This window comes from Euleptes europaea, chromosome 8 (genome assembly GCF_029931775.1).
Source record: "Euleptes europaea isolate rEulEur1 chromosome 8, rEulEur1.hap1, whole genome shotgun sequence".
NCBI classification, from domain to species: domain Eukaryota; kingdom Metazoa; phylum Chordata; class Lepidosauria; order Squamata; family Sphaerodactylidae; genus Euleptes; species Euleptes europaea.
The window spans coordinates 14378503-14399595 of NC_079319.1; the positions used below are offsets into that span (position 1 = coordinate 14378503).

At 47.1% G+C, this 21093-nt stretch overlaps 1 protein-coding gene across 1 annotated transcript; it reads right to left on the reverse strand.

The window, feature by feature from the left end:
• Positions 1–217: 217 nt before the first annotated feature.
• On the reverse strand, positions 218–2685 carry ZHX2 (zinc fingers and homeoboxes 2). The gene has a single exon (XM_056854780.1). It carries the CDS (start codon positions 2683–2685, stop codon positions 229–231), a length of 2457 nt encoding a protein of 818 aa, XP_056710758.1. The 3' UTR covers positions 218–228.
• Positions 2686–21093: the final 18408 nt, after the last annotated feature.

Genomic DNA, 21093 nt, shown 5'->3' on the forward strand with positions numbered 1-21093 from the left:
TGAGAGAAATATTTCCTTGAGACGAAAATTGTCTAGCTCAATTTGTCTGAGGGGAAAAATGCACAATTGGCACATTCTTTACCGAGTTAAGTTGCCTGAACAAGAGCATTCTGCTCAAAGTGCGCTAGCGGGCAAGGAGAATGGGAACTGTGAACAAGACAACAGCAAATGAAGAGGAAAAAAGGCCAGAGTCAAAGTGAGATCAAAATTACTGGCATGGTTACCTGTCTAGGTGTGAGAGTTATCACCAGATATACTTTCGGGATCATACTCTACTTTGACTTCAGGCACTGTTCGAGTCGAGCTGTTCATACCGTCCGAAGTGATATAGTCATCTTCTATGGTCACCTCCACCCAACTCACATTCTCTTCTTCCTCGGGATCCTCGTTGCCCTGGCTGTCTCGGCTATTGCATTCTGATTGCTCCATTCCTTCCCTGTTTAGCTTCCCCAGCTTCGGAAATTCCTTCTGAGGCTGCTGAACCGCGTCACTACTGAACTTTGTAACAGCAACAGGAATTGGCCCTTTTGGGTCTTTATATCCGTCCACGCCATACTGTTGCTGGTACTCGTCCAGCCATTTTAAAGTCCCGGTTCTTAGCGAGCTCCTGTTCTCCTTGAACCAGCGAACTATTTCAGTCCTAGTGAGCCCCGTCTGAGCTGCCAACTCATCGTACTCTTGCGGCGACGGCCACTGAGTTCTCGCAAATGTACTTTTTAGTAAGTGGGCCTGCTCTTGGCTATTTGCGGTAAACGCCGGGGGACACCTGGACAAAGATGGTGGTGCTTGGGAAATGTTCAGCTGGTCCATATGACTCACGGCACCGTTGGAAGTCCCTTCATCTTGAGTCTTTATGCTTGATCCCATTGAGTCCAAGACAGCTTGCTCCATGTTATCTCTGAGCTTTCTCCGCTCGGCAAACCAGTAATCCACCTCTTTTCTGTTCATCTTGGTTTCAGTCATCAGCCTTTCCAGCTCGCTTTGGGTTGGGAAAGAGCTCTTCATGAAGCTTTCTTCAAGGATCCCGAGCAGCTCGTGGCTTTTATCTTTGAACTCTTGGGTCATTAAGTCTGAGGGGTCATAAGTATGCCACTGCCGTGCAGCTGCCAGAGCTATCTGGTCCTTGGCTATGGATTCGCTCGTGATGTTAACAATTCCCCTTTGACTTCGGTATCGGTGGTCACTGAACCACTTCTTGATCTCACTTCTGGAGAGACCCGTGATTTCAATGAGCCTGTATATTTCCGTGTTGTCGGGATACTGGCTGAGGAGAAAGCTTGCTTTCAGAGCTCCTATCTGTTCCTTGGTCTTCTTGCGGTCATTTGGTGAGATCAGCGGCATAGCAGGTGGCGGCACCGTAGGCATAGCAGGTGGTGGCAACGTAGGAATAGCAGGTGGTGGCACCGTAACTGCAGGGGGAGCAGGAGGGTTTTGTTTCGGTGAGGTTTCCGCAGGGATGACATGGGGCCGTTTTGCCTCTGGGGCAGCTGGCTGGTTCTGGGCACACCGTTTCTGCCCTTGATTGGCAGCGACAGTAAGCGTAATTGGTGTAACATTTGATCCATTTGACACTTGCGTCAATACCAGGCCGGTCTGACTAAGTATCTGACAAGGCACAGCTGTTTGGATAAGTGGCTGCGGCATTTTTGCAGAGGTGACATGAGCCGGCAGAACAGCGATGGTCTGGGGCACTGTCGGTTGGATGGTGCCGTTGAACATCTTCTTCCTCGCCTCTTCCACCTCTTCTGGAGACCAGCTGATGCCATGCTTCAAGCGCTGAGTAGCAAACCAAATTCGGATCTGCTCCTCTGGGTGTTTGGACGCCGCGGTCAGCCACGACAACTCTGCCTGTGTAGGGTACGGAAATTTGTTGAAGGAACTGATCATGGTGGCATTCGTGTCCAGTGCACAATTGTATTTGGTACTATTCAGTGGTACGGGGACTTTGGGAACCAGGTTGATATTTGGTGGGAGCTGTACAGAGGGCATCACGTGAGCAAGTACATCCTGAAGGAGATCTGCTGCATTAATACATGTGATAGGCTCACTGGTTTCAGTAACAAGATGGCGGAACCCATCCAAGTGGTTCTCTAGGGTAGCTTTTTTAACCTCCCCTTTGGACTTTCCAGTGTTCACATTCGGAGTTGTTTTTTTTGTAATGCTTGCCCCAAGGGGATCTATCTCGATCTCAGGGATTTCAGCAGCAACTGGGTTGTTTGATACCTCAATGGACTGCGCTAGGATAGTCTGATTATTGAGCTTCATTAACTTAAGCTTAAAGTTGTTCTCTCCAGGGTGGAGTTTTGCATTGTGTTCAGATAAGGAATCATACTTTTTGGTTTTAAAGTTACATTCTGCACATACATAGAGAGGGTTGAGGATCACATTGGGGTGTTGTATGTCTATGTGCTCTGTGAACTCGTTCAAGTTCTGCGAGGAGTAGGGGCAGTACTTACATTCGTAACCGCCCAAGAGTTTCTTTACAGGATTGGCCGGGGAAGATTTCCCCTCAATCACTTCACAGTCATTCTCGCAGTTCTCCTTAATGCCAGACCAACTATCTCCTGAGTCCTGCTCCGGAAGGCCAGCTGCCTTTCCCGCTATAGAGTCCTTGGAACCCTCCTGCACCCCGGCGTCAGTTGATCGCACCATACACGGAGTCGTTGATTTCCTTTTGCTGGCCATGGTAGCCCTGCGATCGGCAGCAGCTCTTCTTTCTTGAACAAGCTCCAAAGATGCTCTCGGATGGTTTTTCGCTTTCACAATGCTGCCCCGGATATATCTTAAAGAATTCTAGCACCAGCCATGGACATCAAGCTCTGGTCACACAACGTGTTGGGCTGCGTCATACCTGCAAAACAGAACACTTGCTGTTAAAATACCTTAATGCGACTCTTTCCAAGCAGCAGCATTCTACCACCAAGTTATCTTCAGCAGTAATGTACTTTACTTCTGTACTTTTTCCACACTTTGTACTTTACTTCTGTACTTTTTTCACACACTGAACTCCCTCCCTCTACACTGCAGGGCCTAAGCATGGGAAAGTGAGTGGGGAATTGGTTCCTTTGTATGCACTGATGGGATTGGGAGAGGGAATAGTGGTGCATTACCAGCTTGTACATGGCTCATAGAAATGATGTTTGGACCCTGGTGTATGGTTCAGCTTCTCTATTACATGCCTCCTATATAAACTAAACTCCCTTTTACTTAACAAATTTAGCCTTTGCAGCTCATTCCTAGAATTAGTTTTTCCTATCCCAGCATTTCTCAAACGGTAGCAACCTGATGAGCCTCATTTTGATGTAAAGTTTGTTTGCAAACCCCCAAACCCCTCCCCCTTCCCTCATAGGTGCTAGCCATGTAGGTTGCCCGCCACAGCTGGCACCCTGGAGAATTTTGGGGGCGGGAACAAGCTCTTCAGCATCATACCAACACACGACATCAGAAGGTAGCTGAGGGGCCTCCACTCAGAAGGCCCCTATTCAATCTCCTCTCCTCGATTGGAAGGAACTTTCCAGCAGAGACAGCAAGAAATTTTGTTATTGGTAATAAGTTCTAGAAGCTAAAATGACTAAACTGAGGCTATCGTATTTTGGTCACGTCATGAGATGACAAGAGTCACTGGAAAAGACAGTCATGCTAGGGAAAGTTGAGGACAGCAGGAAAAGAGGAAGACCCAACCAGAGATGGATTGACTCAATAAAGGAAGCCACGGCCTTCAATTTGCAAGATCTGAGCAAGGCTGTCAAAGATAGGACATTTTGGAGGACTTTCATTCATAGGGTCGCCATGAGTCGGAAGCTGTCTTGACGGCATTTAACACACACAATAAGTTCTAGCCTGAGGCCAGCTGAACAGAGTTGGAAAAAGAGGCCCAGAAAAGCTTTCAGAGTGGCTGACTGCAATAGAAAAAGACTGATGTTACACAAAACCTGAACATCTGGGATTTAATTAAAGATTGCCAGTGGTTATTATTGTCTATGGATACACTGCGGCACCTCTCTAACTCTATGGTGAAATTGGAAAACAGAGAAAACCAGTTCAGTAGCTGAAGTAGTTATGGACCAAACTAGAAGTGATGGTTCCAAGCCAGGGATGCTACCTAAGGATGCCAGCCTCCAGGTGGGACCTGGAGAATCCCCCGGAATTACAGCTCATCTCCAGACTATGCCGATGAGTCCCCCTGGAGAAAATGGAAGTTTTGGAGATTGGACTCTATGGCACGGTACCCCACTGAGATCCCTGTCCTCCCCAGGCTCCATCCCCAAATCTCCAGGAGTTTCCCAGCCTGGATCTGGCAACCCTCCCCCCTCCCCCCATTCTCTGCCAGTGGCCAGGGAGGACATGGCAACCCTGCCACCACCATTTTAAAACTTAATACTGTTGATTTAAAAATACCATGGGACAAGGCGCTGTTGTCCCCTTTCCCCGCCACATGCCTCTTCACGTGCCAAAACGGTTTCACATATAAACAGACCGCAGCTGTTTTGGTACTTGAAAAGATGGGCGAGTGGGGGAAAACAGGAGTGCCTCGTTCTGCCACACTATGGGCCCATGGTATTTTTCAATTGCCAACATTTGGCTTTAAAATGAAGGTGGTGTCCCTGGGTCAAATCCAGGGACACGGTCATGTCTAGTTTGGACCTAAGTTGATGAAGAAGAGGAGTTGGTTCTGATACGCCGACTTTTTCTACCACTTAAGGAAGAATCAAACCGGCTTGCAATCACCGCCCCTTCCCCTCCCCACTACAGACACCCTGTGAGGTAGGTGGGGCTAAGAGAGCTGTGACTAGCCCAAGGTCACCCAGCTGGCTTCATGTGTAGGAGAGGGGAAACTAATCCAGTTCACCAGATCAGGTCTGCCACTCATGTGGAGGAGTGGGGAATCAAACCCGGTCCTCCAGATCAGAGTCCACCGCTCTTAATCACTCCACCACGATGGCTCTCTGTAACTGATGCCTGTAACTGCTATTAAGAATTAGAAAAGGGCAAGAGTCCAGTAGCACCTTAAAGACTAACAAAAATATTTTCTGGTAGGGTATGAGCTTTCGTGAGCCACAGCTCACTTCTTCAGATGCTATTAAGAATGTACCTCTTTGGTGCCGCTAAACCAATTTAGAGTTCCTAGGCTCAAGCTACTGTGTCCCAGTTGCTGACCAGCACATTTTCTGGCTAGCGCACTCATTGATCTGGAAGGTAGGTGTCCATCACTAATAGGGGGCTCTCTGAGCTCATGGCTTTCGAAAGCTCATTCTGTTCACTTCCCCAGCGGCGAAAAGTCCCTGTCTCCATTCCTAAAAAGCAGAAAGGGCTCTGTTTTCACCCCAGCTAGAACGATGTGAAAGGGGCTCACCCTCTTTTCTTACAAAAACAAAAAACTCGTGGACCCTGGAGTACCCTTATGGACCTCAGTGGAAAATTGCCGCTCTACCCTACATGGCTGTTCAAACCTGGATTTTCCTTACATGATTGTCATTTCCCCCTCGAAATATGCCACATAACTATACAAAAAAGATCCCAGGCAGCCTCAGGACGGTGTATTGATGTCTTTAAACTCTTAGCTTCATCCACCCCCCTTCCTCCACTGCAATAAGGGGAGAATCACAGCAACCGACCTTACAGGGGTGCTGTATAGGGTAAGGGTGATAAGATCATTTATTTGAAGTGCTTAGAGCACTGGTTCCCAACCGGAGGTCCACGGACCCCCAGGGGTCCGCGAGAACTAAATTAAGGTCCACGAAACAAAGTTATAAACCCATAATAAATTAATCTTTTCAATTAAAAGTTTTCTATTATAAAAAACATATTCAAATATTATTCTAAGTTTAATGTTTAACTAACAGTTATGATTAAAGTTTATTTTCAAATTCTCGGAATTTTTATTTTGAACCTTGGGGTCCCTGCACCGAACAAAAAAGTCCTAGTGGTCCCTGGTCAAAAAAAGGTTGGGAACCACTGGCTTAGAGTATTGAAGCTTTGAATACACGAAGCTTCCCTGGTAGAGTAGGGATTTGAACCTGGGTCTCCCATATCCTGGTCTGACCTGCTCTTAATCGCTACACCACACTGGCTTTCCAGAAAAGCTCAGATAGCTTTATTTCAATGTGGAATGCAGGGAGTACTTCAAGATTTTCTCCACCTGTCAACCACAAGGTCATCTACTGCTCTGAAGTAACGTGCAATTGATGAGCAAAGAGGATGTTTTAGGGAGGTTTCCTTTCAGCTACTAGCAGAAAGACTGCAGCTACTACGTAAGGGGGAAAAAAGGCCCTTAAGAAAACTTGCGGCCTCCTGAGAAAAAACTGCATGCCTGCTTGTTGTCTGTAGAAAGCGGCCTTGGACATTTAATTGCTCAAAAAATCTGCACCAAAGCAGTTTTTGGATTCATTAACTGTGCATATTAAAAAGCAACGTATTAGTAGTCCCCCTGGAGAGGCCCAGAGAACTTGAAATAACCGAGCCGTCTTCAGCAATCTATTCTGCTTAGGGCGCTGCTCACACACTGCTGTGGTTCATCTGCCCTCCTTCACGGTACTGGCCAATGTTTATGAGATTCTTGGTTTTCTCTAAATACGATTCTTGTTGAAATGGGCACATCTATCTGTGCAGTTAGTGTAGGGTTGCCAACCTCCAGGTACTAGCTGGAGATCTCCCGCTATTACAACTGATCTCCAGCCGATAGAGATCAGTTCACCTGGAGAAAATGGCTGCTTTGGCAATTGGACTCTATGGCATAGAAGTCCCTCCCCTCCCCAAATCCTGCCCTCCTCAGACTCTGCCCCAAAAACCTCCCACCGGTAGCGAAGAGGGACCTGGCAACCCTAAGTTAGTGCCTCAGAGTCTGTTTACACAACCAGAGCAGGTGGGGTATAGTGGTTAGACTAGGATCTGGGGGATCAGGTTCGAATCCCCACTCCGCCATGTCAGCTTGCTGGGTGACCTTGGGCCGGCCACTTCTTCTCAGTCTAACCTACCTTGCAGAGTTGTTGTGTGGCTAAAACAGAGGAGGGGAGAATGTTGTACGCCGCTTTGGATCCCCACTGGGCAGGAAGTCTGGATGTAAACGAAGTAAATAAATAATAATAATTTTTTTAAAACACAAGCGACAATGGGATACCCATTCTAAGCCTCAACTAATTTTAGTTCTTTGCAGATACCAGTGATTTTCAGTCTTTGAATGAATGAATGAATGAATGAATGTTATTTGAATGAATTTTATTTGCGGTCAAAGACCAATAAACAGTCTTTGTATATTTACGGCAGAGCTGGACAATTTCTAAGTGCCCACTTGCGGGACGTGTCAGTATTGGATCCTAGTGCTTGAGAACTAGCTTGGGAGGGCATATGGGGGCAAAGTCCCAACCGTATGAGCGGTAGCAGCAATGCTATAGCCGCCTGCCACCCCCACCCCCAAATTTTGGCCACGGGCTGCAGTGGTTGCCATAGTCATTGAGATGTTGAGCCAGCTCCTCCTTGCCCGTGGCTGCCCAGGTGAGGTCTCACCTGGCTCTGGGAGAACCTTTGAGAGGAGGGGGCATGCTCTTGCTGAAGTGTAAGGCCAGGCAGTGGACAGCAGTTTGGTTCGGATGCAGCTGCAGACTTTTCAGTTTTGCAAAGAAGTGTCACAAACCAGGCCTTTTAAACCCAGGGATCATACTTTTAATTTTCTTCCCTCTCTCTGTGTATAAAAAGCTTGCAGACCGGGTGTGTGTGTGTCACTTCATTGTGGCTTGAAGAAGAAGAATTGGTTTTTACATGCCGACTTTCTCTACCACTTAAGGGAGACTCAAACCGGCTTACTCTACCACTTAAGGGAGACTCAAATCACCTTCCCCTCCCCACAACAGACACCCTGTGAGGTAGGTGAGGCTGAGAGAGCTCTTAACTGTAACTTGCCCAAGGTCACCCAGCTGGCTTCATGTGTAGGAGTGGGGAAACAAATCCAGCTCACTAGGTTAGCCTCGGCCGCTCATGTGGAGGAGTGGGGAATCAAACCCGGTTCTCCAGATCAGAGTCCACCGCTCCAAACCTCTGCTCTTAACCACTACCACCATGCTGGCCTCAAGTTCCTAAAAGCGGATTCTCCAATAAGGACTGGAGCCAGTGATCCATCGGTGGAGGGCCCTGCCGGATGCAAATCATTCCCCTTTATTCAACTCCTGCCCACAACAGTCCTTTCTAACTAGGGTTGCCAGCTCCGGGTTGGGAAATACCGGGAGATTTCTGAGGAGGGCGGGAAGCGTGGAAATCATCCGGAAGGCGCTCCCCAGCTTTGACGCTATCCAGCTGCGTCTATGCTTCAATCTCGCTATCTTTCTAGAAGAAATAGAAGCCATTGTACTTACCGTACCTCCAAAGGACTTTCCAGATTGAAACTGACCATCTGTATGAGTAGCTTGTTAGCTACACCTTATCCTTGTATACCTTATTGCATGTATCTCCATTATTGTTGGCTTCTTGCACTTGTCTATAATAATATTGCACTTTTGCATATATAGTGTGAGCTGAATACTATTCTTTCACATAGCTTGTCTATTCAGTATTAGGTGCTTCTTTTTGCTAAGTACCACCTGGAGGTTGGCAACCCCATTTCTAACTCAAAAAAGGATTCCCGGATCAGCAGATGCCCTCGTGGACTAACAGTGCCGGATTGGGGGTGGGGGGAAGGGTTTGCTACACGGAGATGGGAAAAATGGCCCTTCCTGCCTCTTCTGTCAGCCCGGCCACGTTAATCTGTTGTGTCGTAATGCTATTTAATTATTTACACCACTTACGGTCCCCCTTCCTGAAACTCAAGGCTCTGAAAATGATGCAGTAAAGACCATTATAACACATGCAGCAAACGGTGCAAGAAAAACAACAACACCTGAATCACAAATTCAGAAAACAATGAAATAAATGGGTCCCGACCTTTTGAGGTCTGTGGGCAGCTTGGAGTTCTGACAAAGGGTGGTGAACTCAACTGCAAAATGGCTGCCACAGGAGGTGGGGCCAGTGACAAAATGGCTGCCGCAGGAGGTGGGGCCAGTGACAAAATGGCTGCCACAGGAGGTGGGGCCAGTGACAAAACGGCTGCCGCAGGAGGTGGGGCCAGGGACAAAACGGCTGCCACAGGAGGTGGGGCCAGGGACAAAATGGCTGCCACAGGAGGTGGGGCCAGTGACAAAATGGCTGCCGCAGGAGGTGGGGCCAGGGACAAAACGGCTGCCACAGGAGGTGGGGCCAGGGACAAAACGGCTGCCACAGGAGGTAGATCCACGCACACATAGGACGCCCAAGGGCAGGGGAGATAGGGTTACCAGGTCCCTCTTCGAAACCGGCGGGAGATTTTTGGGGCGGGGCCTGAGGAGGGTGGGGTTTGGGGAGGGGAGGGACTTCAATGCCATAGAGTCCAATTGCCAAAGCGGCCATTTTTTCCAGCCGAGCTGATCTCTATCGGCTGGAGATCAGTTGCAAATAGCAGGAGATCTCCAGCTGGTACCTGGAGGTTGGCAACCCTAAGGGGAGAAGAAAGGTAATTTTAAAAAGTACACTAGAAAGAGGAGTCCGAGAAAACGAAACCCACACTGTGGTGGCAGCTGCAACGGAAAGACTGCTGTTTTATTCTGTACAGAAAATCCTGTGGGACAAGAACCCAACATTTTAAATAATCTCTTACAGCCAATCAAATCTCCAGCGGTCAATCAGAAGCCTTGCTGGGCAAAAGCCCCGCCCACTTTCTTTCTTTCTAAATTAATTTTTAATTGGACATTTTAGGGTACAGAAGATAAAAAATATGGAAAGGGGGAAGGGGGAAAAATACAGAAAATAAGATTCACATCACTTCTTGCCCACCTCTGGCGCAACCACATCCCTCACCCCCTTCTTAATTGAAGGCCACGATTCTTTTCTTGAATAAAACCCTCATCCAGAACTTCGGAAATACCACGCTTATTCAATTGTGTTTCATTACTCATTTACTACTGCTGACGGATATAGACACCATCAATTCAACCTTGACTACTGCTTTTATTTCTGACACTTATCAAACTTTCTTTACACCGTTTTGCTTAACCAGTACGTTTCCAAACTATTTCTAGGTATTTCCAAACTATTTCACTCCTCTGAAGATGCCTGCCACAGCTGCTGGCGAAACGTCAGGAAAGAAAATACCAAGACCACGGTCACACAGCCCGGATAACCCACAAGAACCAAAGAACTCTGACCCGGAAAGCCTTCGACAATATATTTCTAAGTAGTCTCAAACTTTACCCTACTACCTATAACCTGATAAGAGACATTAGGTCACACACCTAATGCCCTGCCCGCTTTCTAAAAACACTTGGCCGGTGCCATGGCGTCTACGGGTACCACACTGGGGACGCCAGCATTATCCATTAAGATGGTGTTTGTTCTTCGCACAGCCATGGGCGTCAAGTCTTGCCCGAATGCCGTTCACAAACGGGCCTTGCTAAAAACATTTCCCTCCGTCTCCCGTTCTTCGTGGACCTTTTGCACTAGCAAGAATCAGAGATGAAGAGGCCACAAATCCTCGGCCGCCTCGAGAAATGCATCTCAAAGCCGCTGAAGCATGCCTTGCCCTGCTCCTGTCAAAGGAAATAAAATCAGTATTTCTGAACTCCTCTAGCCGAGCGGCACAGGCATCTCGATGCTCAGCATGTCAAGGTGTCAGGGTATCAAGAACTCCACACAGGCTGGCCCAAAGGTAAGGGTCAGTTCTCGAATCTCATGCCCTATGACGGCCACATAGGCCAAAGTCCGGAGGAGCCACACCTTATGGCTTGGAAGCCGTTGCCACATCTAATCAGAGCGCTCTTCTTCACCAGGGCGGTCAGCCAAGATCGGAGCTGCGTTCCTTGCAGCTTTCGAAAGGAAGCGTCTTGTCAAGGCACCAAAGCTCGAGGATGGCGGATTTCAGCTTCCCGGCGTCTACCGATTAAGCCGTTGACCGATTCTGCTGTGGAGGGGGGGGGGCTCCCCTCCTTCCCCGCGGCCCCGTTCGATGCTCCCCAGAACAACAGGCTTGGAAATATTCCAGACCGTTAGCAACCGCCACTCAAGCATTGCCTGCTTTTAATCAGCGCCAAAAGAGAAACGAACTCTATATGACTTTGGGAAATGAGATTTTATTCCCAAGGGCATTGGCGCCGGGGCGGCTGCTGACTTTTGAGACCATTGCATTTCAAGTAAACTCAGAGCCAATTAGCATGCTACTAGGATTTCTTCCTATGTGACAACAATCCATTTTACAGAAGCCATATGGACGGGGCTAATAGAATGCATCCTTATTACTTCCATAAAACCACTTTACGCCCAGTCAGATACACATGAAGCTGCCTTATACTAAATCAGACCCTTAGTTAGGGTTGCCAGGTCCCTCTTTGCCACCAGCGGGAGGGTTTGGGGGCAGAGCCTGAGGAGGGTGGGGTTTGGGGAGGGACTTCAATGCCATAGAGTCCAATGGCCAAAGCAGCCATTTTCTCCAGGTGAACTGATCCCTATCTGCTGGAGATCAGTTGTAATAGCGGGAGATCTCCAGCTAGTACCTGGAGGTTGGCAATCCTACCCTTACTGGCAGTGGCTTTCCAGGGCCTCAGGCGGCGGTTTTTCACATCCTTTTAACTGGAGATGTCAGGGATTGAACCTGGGACCTTCTGCATGCAAAGCAGAGGCTCCACCACTGAGCCATAGCCCCCCCACGTTGCAATCATTGGTCTATCAAGGTCAGTTTTGGCCACTCTGACAAGCAGCAGTTCTCCCACAACCTCAGGTTCAGGTCTTGAACCAGGGATCCTCTACATGCCAAACCCATGCTCTGCCATTGATCCGTAGCCTCACTCAAATGTCACCTTCCCCTTTAGAGCGGTTCCTCAGTGGAACAGGCTTCCTCGGGAGCTCTCGGTAAGCTCTCCTTCCCTGGAGGTTTTTAAGAAGAGGTTTAGATGGCCATCTGTCAGCAATGCTCATTCTGTGACCTTAAGATGAGAGGGAGGGCATCTTGGCCATCTTCTGGGCATGGAGTAGGGGTCACTAGGGGCGTGGCGGGAGGTACTTGTGAATTTCCTGCATTGTGCAGGGGGTTGGACTAGATGGCCCTGGTGGTCCCTTCCAACTCTATGATTCTATGCAATCGGGGCTTACGTCTGCTCCTTACACATTTGGGAAAGGCACAACAGTCCTGCTGCAAAAAAACACAAACTACCGCTGGCAAAACAAGCGTGCAGCTCGAATCATCCGCACCTCCCTTGGCCTGCCTGCTTGGTACCACTGGTGCACCGCCAGCAACGGGAAACCAAGGCCACTGGCCAGCCGTCTGAATGAGTTTGTTGCCAGTCTGTGTAGGAGGATAGATATTAGCTATTGTTACTGGTGTTCTGAAACAACAGTCAAGTGGGGGGGAAGGCGTAGTAGACCCATGAGTGAGTCATTTGGATGCAGTACATATGATTCACTTGGACTGCGAGACCAGAATGAAGGCCACACAGCGCAGAAAGCATTTTTCTTCCTCCTGACACCCCAGCCCTCCTTGTTTCCAAGTTTTATTGCTAACACAATAAATGAAAGATTAGAACTTTTTTTTGGGGGGCGGGGCGGGGGGGGGAGAAACACTATTATTTGGCCAGCAAGGCTAAGGACCAAAGCTAGAAAATTTGTAGGAAACAAAAGAAAGTGTCTTATTTGGACAGGAAACAGACTCGTACAGTCACAATAGGGCTACCGGAATATCAGATTAAGCTTTATAACTCCGAACTCTTTGGTAATGAGTTTTTGAACTCATTGAATACATATTAATTGTTGCTAGCCTGGCATTTAAACAGCAAACATATCCTTGAAGATATGTGTCTAGCGTATACAGAGGGGTTATCGTTTAACATTGTCGAGCCCTAACATTGTCTAGCCCAGGCTAGCCTGATCTTGTCAGATCTCAGAAGCTAAGCAGGGTCTACCCTGGCAGGTATTTGGATGGGAGACCTCCGAGGAGTATCAGGGTCGTGACACGGAGGCAGGCAATGGCAAACCACCTCCGAACATCTCTTGCCCTGGAAACACCACCAGGGTGTCAGGTCTTGCTCTCTAACAGGAGTAAAGGCTGTTGACCTGAGTTAGGCTATGTGTCAAGTCTTCGATTCTCATGCCTGTAAACTCTGTGTATAGTTTCCCCCGTCCTGTTTTCCCCCTGCTCTGCAGATGTTGGGCCGCTGTTTAGTCTTTCTCGCTGGGAACTGCTTATCTCGGGACTGCTAGCTCATGTTTACTCCCAAAGCCTGCACTGCTTTTAAACATGTAACCTACCAACGTTTCCTCATTACAAGCCTTACCTGTTTGTAGACAGTCAGTTCTTAAATCTGTCCTGTTGCTCCTAATAAAGTATTACTGCTTCAGAGCTATCTGCCTGGATGAGTTTGCTTATGGGATGCTAGGGACAGACACCTGATCTTGACACAGGGGAGTTGTAGAGGTCTTATATGAACTGTGTCCTGCTGCATCTTTTGAGTGAGAAAAACCTTGCCTTGAAAAGGATTGCGCTCATTCCAAAGGGGAAAACATTTCACAGGATTTCCCAATTTTTCCTTTACAAAAATTGAAAACATAATCCTTGAAAAACAACAGAAAACAAATGCGCTCCCCAGGGCTCCACATCTCTACCCAAGACTCCTTAGCTGTTTCAGCTACAACGGAACAAGTGGATATCCCTCTGGAATATGTCACTGAATTTCTATTATTACTGCTAAGTAACACTAGAAATTCACCCCAGTCACAAATCGAAGTGGTAAACCTCTCCAAGGGCTTGAAACTGCTTGAAACTGAAGGTGGGGGGGGGGGGTCACCTAATTGAATACTTTATTATTATTACCATTATTATTATTAGTCCACCTTTCTCACCGGCCCCCAAAGTGGATTACAAGCACGATAAAAACTTTCAATCGGTAAATGGATTATGAGATATGATAATATTTGAAAAACAAATTCCCTGCACATAGAAAATGAGATGTCACAGAGAAGTGTTCTAGTCCGGGCTCCGTTTCGGCACATTAATTTTCTGCGCGTGGGGAATTATTTTTCATTTGCTGGACTCCTCGATCGCATAAGCCCCCACTTACCATTTGAAATGTTATCGTGCAATACACAGGTCACTTTGGTGAGAACTAGTCTGCAAACAAAAATTGTGTAATATTGCTCTTTCCAAGGCAACACAATGACACTATAATCCTAAACAGAAGTTGTAACTTTCTACGTCCACTACAATCAAGAATCAGGAATAGGATCAAGAATCAGGAATAGGTGGAGGGAGAAACTGTCCAGCTTTCATCTATCCCCAAGGTGAGGAATCAAAACAGTTTTCAATAGAAGGATATTGCCGTTCATCTCCACCTCTCACCCCCCAGCTATTAAAGAGAAATGTAAGTGAAGGGTTCTAATAATATCTTCTGTGACCACCGTCTCCAAGGGGCAGAACTCGGAACCGGTGACATGGAGAAAGGCGAGGCCATGCACAGCTGGAAGAAGAGAAGCCATCTTTGAGCCGGGCCCTGTGTTTTGGCCACCGACCCCAAAGCAGCTCAAAAGGGCTGCTTGCGCTCCGAAGATATGCAGCGGCTCGTCAGGCTTTCTTAGGGGACAGCGAGCTCAAAATCAATGGCTTATAATTGAGGCTTGCTGGGAAGAAGGGAAATGGAGAGATTAAAGGACCCCAGATCTCGATGTCAAGATCTTTTTAAGTGGGGGAGTACAAAGAAATTCTTTTTTAAAAAAAAATACAGAAAGAAGAAAGAAGTTGTGCCCCTCGGGCTGTTTTAAAGATGAATTAGATGGTTATTCCTCGCGCATACTCTTTCATCGTAGCTCTGGTGTTACTGCTGGCCAGGTGATACTATCCACTTTTTAATAAAAGTATGCCTGTCCTCAAAGGGGACCCCTGACCGTCAAACAGCTTCATTCCATGGGGCCCGTCCATCTGGAATTGCAGCTGGATCTCAAGACTACAGAGACCAGTTGCCTTGGAGAAATTGGCTGCTTTGGAGGATGGACTCTATGGCGTTACACCCCACCCCAAACCCTGCCCTCCACAGGCTCCACCCCCAAATGTCCAGAAATATTCCAGCCCAACGTTGGCAAACATGGGCGTAGAAAAGCCAGAGAAATGGCCAGTTATTGCATAGTCTCTGTGCTTAGATTGCATGTAATTACATCTCACCCGGCAGTTAAGAACATGAGAAAGGCCATGCTGGATCAGACCAAGGCGAATCAAGTCCAGCAGTCTGTCTACACAGTGGCCAACCAGGTGCCTCCAGGAAGCCCACAAACAAGATGACTACAGCAGCATTATCCTGCCTGTGTTCCAAAGCACCTAATATAATAGGCATTAGGCATGCTCCTCTGATCCTGGATGGAATAGGTATGCATCATGACTTGTATCCATGTTTACTAGTAGCCACGAATACCTCTCTCCTCCATGAACATGTCCACTCCCCTCTTAAAGCCTTCTAAGTTGGCAGCCATCACTACCTCCCGGGGCAGGGAGTTCCACAAAGAAGTGAGCTGTGACTCATGAAAGCTCATACCCTGCCAGAAATGTTGTTAGTCTTTAGGTGCTACTGGACTCTTGCTCTTTTCTATTAGTACAATGAAGAGACACTGTAGTTGGTAGGACACTGGCAACAAGCTATGGTAGTGTAATGTAGTGGTTAGTGTCAGACTAGGATCAGGGAGACCCTGGTTTGAATCCCCACTCTGCCACGGAAGCTTGGGACAGTCATCCTCTCACAGACTAACCTACCTCACAGGGTTGTTTTGAGAATAAGAGAGAGATCAGATCCGCCCAATGTAAGCCGCTTTGGGATCTCCCCCTGGGAAGAAAGGCGGAGCATAAATACATGAATAACCGAACACATCTTTAGAAAGAGAGCTCCATGTTATACTTTAAAGACAGAGGTCCAGAAGCATCTTTAGGAACAAGATCCTGGTCTGACCAAGCAAAAATTGCATTTTTGCAATCCAACATTCTGCTGGTTTAGAATGCCAGTGGACCCTAATTTTAGGGGTTACCCCTTCTAAGAAAAGCATCCCGGTCTTATACCAGGATGCCCTTTATTTTGCCTTTTCAACACTTTTCAGCAATATAATGCGCACCCCCAATTTCAGACACAACTCCGAAGCATCTTAAATTTTGAAATATCAACCCACTGACCTTCTCGAGCGGCTCTGTTCTTAATACCCCTTTGAGGACAGTGCCGGGAGATACCTTCATCCTATCAACGAAGTAAGCGAAGCTACTGCTTTGATGAAGGTGGCACAGGGTTGCTACACTGAGTAGTCATTTAAATGCGAGGACAACCGTCGCATCCACATTTCACAATCATTACTGCAAGAAAATGGTCTTCAAAAACGATTTCTCTCAACAGCTAACTGAATCACAAAAGACCGATGGGCCATTTTCAAGGGTACCTTGAAAAGTCAAGAAATTCAGGTCACACGGTGTGCTTTTGCGGCTGTTATGCCTTAAGATATGAATCTGCCTTGCAAGCAATATGCAGGAAACTAGACTGCAAGAAACTACAAAGGAAGAAAAGGGATCTGTGGAATACAAATGTTGAGCAGGGTTGTCAACCTCTAGGTGGTATCTGGAGATCTCCCAGAATTACAGCCAATCTCCAGAGTACAGAGAACAGTTGCCCTGGAAAAAATGGCTGCTTTGGAGGGTGGGACCCTGGCATTATACCCTGCTGAGGTCCCTCCTGTTCCAAACCCTGCCCTCCCAAGGCTCCACACCCATATGACGGGGAACTTATTGACGGTTCCAAGGAGGGTTGCCCAATGATGCACTCCAAACAAAACACAGCCGTTAAAGTAAGCCTTTATTAAGAGCTCGAGCTGAGAAGTTCACCTAGTCCAAGTCATTTGAAGACAGGGAAGTTCTAAGGAGCTCATTATGTATACAACTTTTATATTTTTAATGACATCACAGCGTTACTAAGGAAGCACTGCAAGAGAAGAATTATCCCATCCAATTAGACACGAGCAAGTATCCTGTGGCACTCCCTGCCCCAGGATGTGGTGATGGCTGCCAGCTTGGAGGGCTTTAAGAGGGGAGTGGACATATTCACGGGCTATTCATGGCTATTAGTTAAAATGAATACTAGTCATGATGCATACCTATTCTCTCCAGGATCAGAGGAGCATGCCTATTATCTTAGGTGCTGTGGAGCACAGGCAGGATGGTGCTGCTGCAGTCGTCTTGTTTGTGGGCTTGCTGGAGGCACCTGCTTGGCCACTGTGTGGACAGACTGCTGGACTTGATGGGCCTTGGTCTGATCCGGCATGGCTTTTCTTATGTTCTTATTCATGCAGCTTAGAAATTGTATCTAGCTTCTTGTAGCTTCAGTGAGAGTAACTCAAAATTCTACTCTGTACCACCTTATCAGCGCCCAAGGACGGAGGCCTTGTTTTCTTTGACAATAGCCCTTCGAGAACAGCAAAGCCAGCATAAAAACTTGTCAGGGTACAAAGGCCCATTTTCAACCAGAGAAACACCCCCATATCTCCACGAATTTCCCAAGCCGGTGCTGGCGACCCTAAAAGTCAGAGCCTCTGAGAACCACGCCATTTAATAATGGTTGGTTATTCAAAGAAACGATGGTTGGTTACTCAAAGAAAATTGTAGACCAGATGCTAAGGCCTAGAGAAAGATTAATCCTAAAACATTAATAGGCAGTATATTATATTTTAATTAAGGGATTCAGAAGTTTTATATAATGGGGGTCTTCCAAGTTTGACTTGTTTTATTATCCTAGCTGATATAGAAGGCAGTGAACATATGGCACCTTTTGGAAGGGTTGATCAACTGTGTGTTTGGTTTTATGCATTTTATTTATTTATTTATTTGTTCAATTTATAACCCGCCCTCCCCGGCCAAGACCAGGCTCAGGGCGACGAACACCATCAACATGTCATACGTGAACAATGAAAGTAATAATTCTAAAATTAAACAATAAGACCCCATTAAAACCCCTTAAAAACTCCAGATGGCCCTTAAGTGTAATTGCGTGTGTTTGTTTTGTTTTTCTGCCTTTTTCCGTTAATAAATATATTTTTTTTTTAAAAATGGCTACTCTATCAGCACAACGGATGAAATAAAACAAACAACGAACGTTTCAACGCAAATTAGAAACAACAAGCAGTGTTAAATTTGTACACGTTACACGTTCATTGTTTCCTTGGTAGTCTGATTAGCCCATTGTGAACGTTTCATCGAAACACAGAGGCTATAATGTAAAAAAGTGTGGATCATGTGTTGTCATGGCTGGGCAGAGTTGTTCCTTTTTGGCAGGGTTGCCAGCTTTGAGTGGGGAATACCTGGAGATTTTGGGGATGGAGCCTGGGGAAGGCAGGGCTTGGAGACGGGAGGGACCTCAGCAGGTTATAATGCCATATTTTCTCCAGGGGATCTGATCTCTGGAGATCAACTGTAACAGTGGGAAAGGAGGTTGGCAAGCCTGCACCTGCAAAATAACAACCCCTTTGAGCACAAGGGAGACCAACACCCCCACCCCCCGAATTGGTCTCCTTCCTTCTGCAACGAGGCAGAAAGAAATCTCCAAACTAGGCCACCGTCTGAACTGGTGACATGAAAAGTGGCTGATAAAAACTGACAGGGAAGGGTCTCTGCTTCTGGCTGAGACACCACAAAAACATACCACCCCCAAGCCATTCCTAGTAGGTCAGCAGAGCACTGAACCGGGCTTGTGGAACTCGGTCATCCCGGGGTCTTACAAAACCACCCCTGCCAAGATAATCCAAGTGAAAACGGAGGAGAGTCTGCTTGGATAAGCACATAGGCTGAACACAACTCTCTTTACTCTCTCCCCCGTTCTACCAACCCAATTTTGCTCAGCCAAGGCTACTATAAACATTCACAGACGACAGGGATTTCAAGAAATTAATCACGTAGGATGCATAGAACACCCCAATATTGGAAGCTGGGGGTGGGGGTCAATAAAACCAATTCTGTATTTCTAGTAATCACGTGAACACACATGAAGCTGCCTTATGCTGACTCAGACCCTCGGTCCATCAAAGTCAGTATTGTCTACTCAGACGGGCAGCGGCTCTCCAGGGTCTCAGGCAGAGAGGTCTTTCACATCACCTACTTGCTTGTTCTCTTTAACTGGAGATGCCGGGAATTGAACTTGGGACCTTCTGCATGCCAAGCAGATGCTCTACCACTGAGCTACAGCCCCTCCCCTAATCTACCAAATTTTTATTCTGCCTTTCTTGGAAGGAGCAGTACATGTGATTCTCCACTTCTCTGATTCTCACAACAACCTGATGAGGTAGGTTAGGCTGAGAGAAAGCGAGCACCCATGAAGCTCACTGGGTGACCTAGGGCCAAAACGAGGATTCGAACCTGGGTCTTTCCAATCCTGCTTGGACAATCTAGCCACGGTGTCATGCAGTTAGAGCACTTGTACGTCTTCATCATCACAAAGACCTGCTCTGTGCACATTTAAAGTTCCCTTTCTCAATTGTCTGTCTCCACTCCTTAGATTGGCAGAAGTTCCAGAGGGTAGCCACGTTGGTCTGTGAGATTCAAGTCCAGTAGCACCTTAGAGACCAACCAAATTTTTCGGAGTATGAGCTGCATAGAGTTACACATGAACACATGAAGCTGCCTTATACTGAATCAGACCCTTGGTCCATCGAAGTCAGTATCGTCCACTCAGACCGGCAGCAGCTCTCCAGGGTCTCAGGCAGGGGTCTTCCACATCACCTACCTGCCTAGTCCCTTTAACTGGAAAGGCCGGGGATTGAACCTGGGACCTTTCGCCTGCCAAGCAGATGCTCTACCACTGAGCCACAGGCCTTCCCCAGTTAAATCTCTCTTCGCTAGATCTGACAAAGGGAGTTATGACTCTACAAAGCTTATACCCCCAAACTCTTGTTGGTCTCTAAGGCGCTACTGGACTCAAATTTAGCTCTTAGATAGGAGGAAGGCTTCATACTTGAGCCAAAAGGAAAGACGGGTATAAATATTTTAATTAATAAATAAACTTTGATCAGTGGTGTGGTAGCATAGGGGTAGGATCCAGTCTAAGAACATAAGAACGTAAGAAAGGCCATGCTGGATCAGACCAAGGTCCATCAAGTCCAGCAGTCTGTCCACGCAGTGGCCAAACAGGGGCCTCTAGGAAGCCAACTGCAGCAGCATCCTGCCTGTGTTCCACAGCACCTAATATAATAGGCATGCTCCTCTTATCCTGGAGAGAATACCTATGCATCATGACTAGTGTCCATTTTGACTAGCAGCCATGGATAGCCCTCTCCTCCATGAAGATGTCCACTCCCTTCTTAAAGCCTTCCAAGTTGGCAGCCATCACCACATCCTGGGGCAGGGAGTTCCACAATTTAACTATGCGTTATGTGAAGAAATACACCCTAGGGGCTCCAAAAGTCACTGGTCTCTGGGGGAGGAACAAAATCCGACAGACCCCCTCTCCAAATTGTCTTTAAAGATCCTAGTAAAATATGAAAACATATAAATTATACAAACTCCAAGAAATACAGAGTGATTCTCAAAAAAAGCGCAAAACCCTGCTACCTCATGCTGCTGTTTTGTGTCCCCCTGCCAAAGATATTTTTTTATTAAATTCCCTGTCTGCCCAGAAAGGTTCATTGTCTCCGCCCTACTCTGTCCCCTGTCCTTTCCCACTGCACACAGATCCAGGCTTCTGTGTAAACTGCGGGAGAGAAAGTCATCCAACTCGATCCGTAGAAAACGAATAAATAACATCTGGATAAAACCTTGACAAATAAAAAGGGGAGGAAGCTTCAACGGCAGCTTCATAAATGCGACCATAACCGCTGGGATATTAACGAGATAAGGTAGCGCCAACCTTTGGTGGAGGAGTCCAAACCATGCATTTGCATTGCGTTTGCTATCTGCCTTGGGAACAGACTTACATTTTTGCACAACTAATGAATTACAGAGATTTGTCAGGGGAGCTGACAGTTTGACGCCAAAAACCTTGGCACGGGTAACCCTGCTTCGCTGCTAACCCTTCGCGGCAACGATCTCGTCCTCTGCCTTGCCAAAAG

Bases quoted from the DNA above. Each gene is read 5' to 3' on its own strand.
- ZHX2 (XM_056854780.1), bottom strand. From the start codon at position 2,685: ATGGCCAGCAAAAGGAAATCAACGACTCCGTGTATGGTGCGATCAACT.